The 6000-nt window shown below is 36.3% G+C and overlaps 1 protein-coding gene across 4 annotated transcripts; it reads right to left on the reverse strand.

The window, feature by feature from the left end:
- Positions 1 to 1264: 1264 nt before the first annotated feature.
- On the reverse strand, positions 1265 to 4218 carry LOC145777338 (uncharacterized). Of its 4 annotated transcripts, none has more exons than XM_082588698.1 (5): positions 3999 to 4211; positions 2903 to 3022; positions 2420 to 2581; positions 2074 to 2263; positions 1265 to 1751 (listed from the first exon to the last, which is right to left on the reverse strand). In XM_082588698.1, the coding sequence occupies exons 3-5, from the start codon at positions 2562 to 2564 to the stop codon at positions 1730 to 1732; spliced, it is 357 nt and encodes a 118-aa protein (XP_082444824.1). In that variant the 5' UTR covers positions 2565 to 2581; positions 2903 to 3022; positions 3999 to 4211; the 3' UTR covers positions 1265 to 1729. The 4 variants fall into 4 exon arrangements, with proteins under 4 accessions (XP_082444824.1, XP_082444823.1, XP_082444825.1 ...); XM_082588697.1 differs by having other exon boundaries at positions 3498 to 4211; XM_082588699.1 differs by lacking the exon at positions 2074 to 2263 and having other exon boundaries at positions 3498 to 4218.
- Between the last annotated feature and the right edge of the window lie 1782 nt (positions 4219 to 6000).

Below are 6000 nucleotides of genomic sequence, written 5' to 3' on the forward strand. Positions count from 1 at the left end.
AAAAGTCATTGTTTTTCAAGACTACCCGAACTACTTCAAATGTAACAATTTGGCATACGGAGTGAATTTACATTCATAATAAGCAAGAAAGCTGAATAAATAATATCGGTTTACAAAAATTCGTACAAGATAAATAGATAATCTTCAGCAACTTTTAACTGAATCAGGTCTGCTAAGCTTAAATCTGAAGTCAGATTTTTTTAATCACATTGTAAATTTAGCGTTTTTATCCTTTTGTTTGAAGTAAAGTGAAGTTGAAGTTTATTTTGTTGCGAGTATAAATACATTCATTAACCCTTTGACCGCCACCAAAAATTTACCCTACCGTCACGCATGAGTGATCACGAGTTTGTTGGCCTTAAATACCTTATGTATGAATCCCCCCTCAATAACCTTCACATAAATGTCGAAGAGCAATTCTTTCTCTTTTCAAAAATGTAAAAAGATTATTTTATACAGTTATATTAATTAATTTTTAACCTCGCAAAGTTATCTGCATTTTTTTCATACTTTTCTCACTTCAACCCCAAATAAAAGCTAAATTTTCAGCTCTTTTGGTGTTGAAATTTAATAAAATGTTTGAAATATTATCGGCAACACTGAAAAAACAGTTTCTAGCGCGACGGTAACGCTCTCTCGTTTGAAGCGAGCGCGGAAAATCCAAGCAAAAATTTTTGTCCAAGTTTGGCAGTAAAAATCTCAAAAAGTCTAAATACAAACCATATTTTTTTAATATATATTTTACTTCTCCATTGCTTTATCTTTGATTTAAAAGGTCAACGAGCATCAAGGATGCCACCGTTTGCAAGATGTTGTGGTTTTTAGACTTGCACTCAAATATGAGTGCTGGCGGTCAAAGGGTTAAAGTGCAACTGCACGATTGAATTAACATAGGCTAGAATCCATTGCCAAGACATCTGGAACCTGTTGAATAACTTACTTCCTTACAATTGAGGCCCACAGTCGAGAAACCGACCCTTTTCTCACGCTCTCTAGCGCTTCTCTCTCACGCTACCTGGAAGTAGCAAACTCGTCAACGCCACCTAGCGATATGACGTCAGTTGGAGTCGAGACCAAACTAGCTGAGATAGGCTTGGTTGCTACTGAATGCGCAAATTTATAAGGCATCCATAGTGAAGACGCATCTTTCAGCCAGCATTATACAAATTTAGTTGTTCATGCTTGTGTGCCAGGAGTGGTTTGCGAAGCCCATCGCCGAAGGCTAGTTTCGTAGATTACAACAGCCAAACTTGGTTATATCGAAAATATGTTGTATTGCAGGACATAGTAGCCTACAGTCGACTACCATGCGATAACGCTTTAGCATTCATTGGGACTGTCTTCGGCGGTGTTGACATCTCCGTTCTTTAAAAATAATCTAGATGAAGCTAAAAAAATACCAGAATAAGCCAAATTGAAGCAGAAATAAAGTAAAAGAATAAACCAACATACAATACTGATGATAAATCGCATTGCGACACACAAATCGAAAACAAACCAAACCAAAAAACACCAAATCGAAAAATAAAAATAAACGAAACGGTTGCAATAAACCAGGTTAAACCAAGACTAAAATGTTAACACTGGTCTTTGGAACCCAGCATAGTCTCCATCGTCACTGGGATACTTTCTGCGGATAAATGACACAATGCAGGATGGCAGCACGACTCTGTTGGATTTGCCCAGAACTTCTCCATCCAACAGCCACTCCAGCACCTGCCTATAGGCGTTAGGCGACCAGCCTGAATTGCCTGGGAAATGTAACAGCAAGTCGTTTAATAATGAATGGAACAATTACGCAACCAGCTCTTGAAAGGCTGTTGAACAATGAACAGTAAACAAGCTCAAGTGAACTCACTCATAAGAAAAAGAGATGTCAATAGAAATGTAAACCTAATAGCCTACAAGGCGATGAAGGAATATACTTTATATACTGGTTCCACCCATATGCAAATGGATATGTTTTAAGAGCATACTAGATATGCCGGTTATAACATGCAATTGTTACACTACTAAGGTAACTCTACAATACTCCACCAATCTTTTTGACTATTTTATTTCAAATATTGCTGCCCTTCAATTGTTGTGTCCCACGACTTCTCGGATAGTTCATATTCAGATGACAGATAGAAAAATGAAGAATGAGCAGATGCATCTCTAATTTTAAGTGGGGTAGAAGATGCAACTGGCTTAACCGGACTGGAAAGCAACATTGTTTCAGTGTTCGTGCCCACGGTATTTCGTCCAAACCACGTTTGGGTACCTGTTGAGAACTAATGCTGTAGTAGTGGCACAATAGACTGTTATGAGTAGTTGTAAATAAGCAAAAAGAAACATTTTAACATTGACTGCAGAATCAATCAAACTTTAAAAAAAAGATAGCAGATAAGCAGTAAGCACTTATTGATAGGTGACTCACCAACAGATCGCTTTGTAGTCTGCTCCTGTTTTAATGAAACCTGACAAGCCTTGGATTGGAAAGATGCTGTTTCACACCGGGTGGAAACATCCGAATGACTCACTTGAAAACTCGCAGCTAACCATTTGTTTGTCAACATCCGCATTCCGCAACCTCCAATACCTAATATGTATTGTAAAGTACACTTTGCTTTATTAACAACCATTGAAGATTATAACGTTTTGAAATTGGTACCATGCCAGTATTAGATGCACTTGAATTGTACATAAGAGATTAATGCAACAGCATTATGCGGTGATTTTGACTACTGGGTAATTTACAAAAAAAGAATGAAATATGATAGAACGATAAACCCTTCGGCCACCACCAGAGATAAAGGAGGAGGACGTCACCCCTAACTGAATACAAGCAGCACATTAAATTGAACCTGTAGCCTATATTAATTATGTTGGTTCATCAATTCAACAATGCAAGGCTACATACTGTCATCTGATCATGCATAGCAACGTCAATGGAATCTTCAGCAGCAGTCGGCACAGCTTGTTGAGATGCAGTGGTTTTACTTTTCTTGGTCGAACCCGCACCCATTTCATCATTCATGGCCTACAAAAAATTGACAATTAATATCAGATTACTGTATGTCTCACACACCTCCTGAACACATATGAAGACCTGGGTAGCACAATTGTAGTTTGAGCAACATTGAATTATGATCAGATTATGAATCCCACTAGCTACATTCTGTAAAAGTTAGGAAAGAAAACAATCTGGGCATCAAATTTATATAAAAAATTGGTAAGCCACATATTCTGAGCCAAAATTTGTTAATCCCAATTGAGAGATAAAAGGTGTTATGTCAAAGTAAGTACCGTAAGCAACACAGTAAGTTTTGCAACCTTGCTGTTTTGCAAGGTTGTGATCTGTTGTAATTAGACTATAAGAGTGGTACCGGTATTACATAACTACTTAATCGTTTTGAGCAGATGGCACATTGTATGTTCATAAAATTTAAAACAAGTAGGCCTAAAAACATTACATAGGATATGCAGCCTATAGCTTCTATTGTGTAACTACAAACCTTCACAATTGTCCGCTTTTGCATTCGATGATCTCTATCCAGCTTAGATGCAGTAGCATCAGACGTACCGGTAGCAGAAGTACATTTTATGGTGGGAACAGCAGATTTCTTCAGAATGTAACGTTTGCAAAATCCCATATTAACTTCAAAATAATTTTCAAAATCCTGCTCAAGAAAGTGATTTGAGCAGATAACACTGGTAGGGAAGGGTCCATTCCATTTGCGGACTTGATGAGCAAACTTGCACCAGTTAATTTGCAAACGTTAATTGTTAGGGAAGGCAAAAAATGTCACCTTTGCACCAGAAACAAATTTTGTGTGATAGATAGAGCAAATTTTCACCATTTTAAATGTTTGGCTCAGAACTACAATAATCTAAGAAACGAAGTTGCAAGAGAAATGTTTTGTTTTAAAAGTTTTATATATTTGAACTAAAGACTTGAAGCTTACAAGAATGTCACATAACATTGGTTAAGATGTACCGTACGGTCCGTACCTTACCTTGCATGGCCTATGACAGCTTTGGTCTGTCCCTTCACCAACAATTTCAATGGATAAGTCAACAGACCTGGCTTATTTTTTTCAAACTCGAGATTGCAAAGAGCCTATACTACCTGTCTTCACATAAAAAGCACGTACAACAAGATCGAAGCAGCGAAAAAAAACTTCCTTCCTCTAGGTCTAGGACAAACACAACTAGCTAAACTAAAACTAGTAAAAGACTTGTAAAACCAGTTGTCGCTTCGATCTGACTGACTCCAACTGACGTCATAATCCGCGTGTTGCGCAATGCTGGCGGAACGTGGCCAAAAATACAAGCGCGTGGAAAACCATAGTTTTGATAATTTTTATTGAGATAATTATAGCCTTAAAAAGTAAGGGCGAGGTTGGTATTTATAGATTGAAACATGCTCTTTCAGATAAAGTGCGGTCAAAGTCATCGTGCAGTAGCACTTTAAGCAAAGTCAAATAAAACACACGATCACGTAGAATGTGTGGATACTGCAACGGGAGGCCATGAAGTAACCAGGAAAGTCTTCTATTCAAGCAGCCACCCCATAGTAACAAATTAAACATAAACGAAGCATGATTATAAGATATTTCCACGACCAGACAAAAAAACGCAAACAAATTCACACAAAGTTGACAAAAATGAAACATAAGTTTACAGTGTAGTTGCTTGAATTTTTATAATGATTTTTAAATGAGTTAAAGTGAATTTTTTCTCATTTCCAACGGGATTGAGGCCCAAATTTCTTACGTTTATATTTGAAGCTACGTTGAAGTTTTGAAGATGAGTATTGAGAAACATAAAAATTATCCATGTCAATTGCAATTCTAGTATTGCGAAAATGAACATTTTTTGCCTTTTTAAAATAATTAAAGAAGGCACATGATAGTGAATTATTTTCATATTTATACACTAATTTTGCAGTTTCGAGTTTGAACAGATCTTTTATTTTAAGAATATTTAGTTGTTTAAATGGTGTCACGTAATCCGACCATCTACCTCCTGCAACGATTATTATTGCTTCGTTTTAAAATGCTTGGAGTTTTGTTTGTATTCATATGAATGAATACTTGTTTATATTCTGTACTCATGGCGTTAATGACGCATTAATAATTTCGGCATTATGAAGTAAGAATGATGATTGTTCTGGAACTTTAAATTCGGTTATTTGAAACCATTGATTTTAAATCTAGAGTCTACAGAAACCTAGCTTTGGGATTATAAAGAAATGATTTTATACATTCTATGTTTTCATCAAGAAGTTTTTCGTGTCAAAAATACACAAATGGGGCAAAAATTTGCAAAATATTCTGGGACGAAGCTCACAGATTTCCGTTTTTACTTTTCAATATCATTCATATGATAAAATGTTAAATTTTTCATTTCCTTTGAATACTTTTGCTTCCAATTGACTTGGATGGCCCCACAACTTTCTTTTAATTCGCTACTGTGCTGAAGTAAATAAGAGATTATTGGATATATTCGGTAGTTGTGCTGCTTGTTAATGACATGTCTTGACATTTCTAATGTAATATTGTGATTTATCGTTATTTCAATGCTGTGACGTCACGTCTACTTTGAAGCAATCAGTCCTCTGGGGTTTGCATTGATTTTGAAAATCAATTTTTCGTTGTCGCAAAATTCAAATCCGGATTTTTATCGTCTGTCCAAGTGCAAAAAGACATAACCAAAAATTTAAATGTGATAAGAGCGATTGCCAAGATGTTGTGAACGTGACTGACTTGGTGTTAAGGACAATATCGTTCACCAAATCAAACGTCACATAGAACCGTTATGGTCTACTTAACCTAGCTGGCATCTTACGTCATGGACTATTGCTAGAAATAAGCATAGATTGCATCACCTTTGCCACACCTGTTGAAACATTACATCATCGTTAAATCTTGAATTGCACAACCGTTTGAACACCTGTTGAGAATTGCATAACAATGCATATGCATTATTACGTCACAGAAGATGGTTACGTGAGTT

Source organism: Aplidium turbinatum, chromosome 9 (genome assembly GCF_918807975.1).
Source record: "Aplidium turbinatum chromosome 9, kaAplTurb1.1, whole genome shotgun sequence".
Taxonomy (NCBI): domain Eukaryota; kingdom Metazoa; phylum Chordata; class Ascidiacea; order Aplousobranchia; family Polyclinidae; genus Aplidium; species Aplidium turbinatum.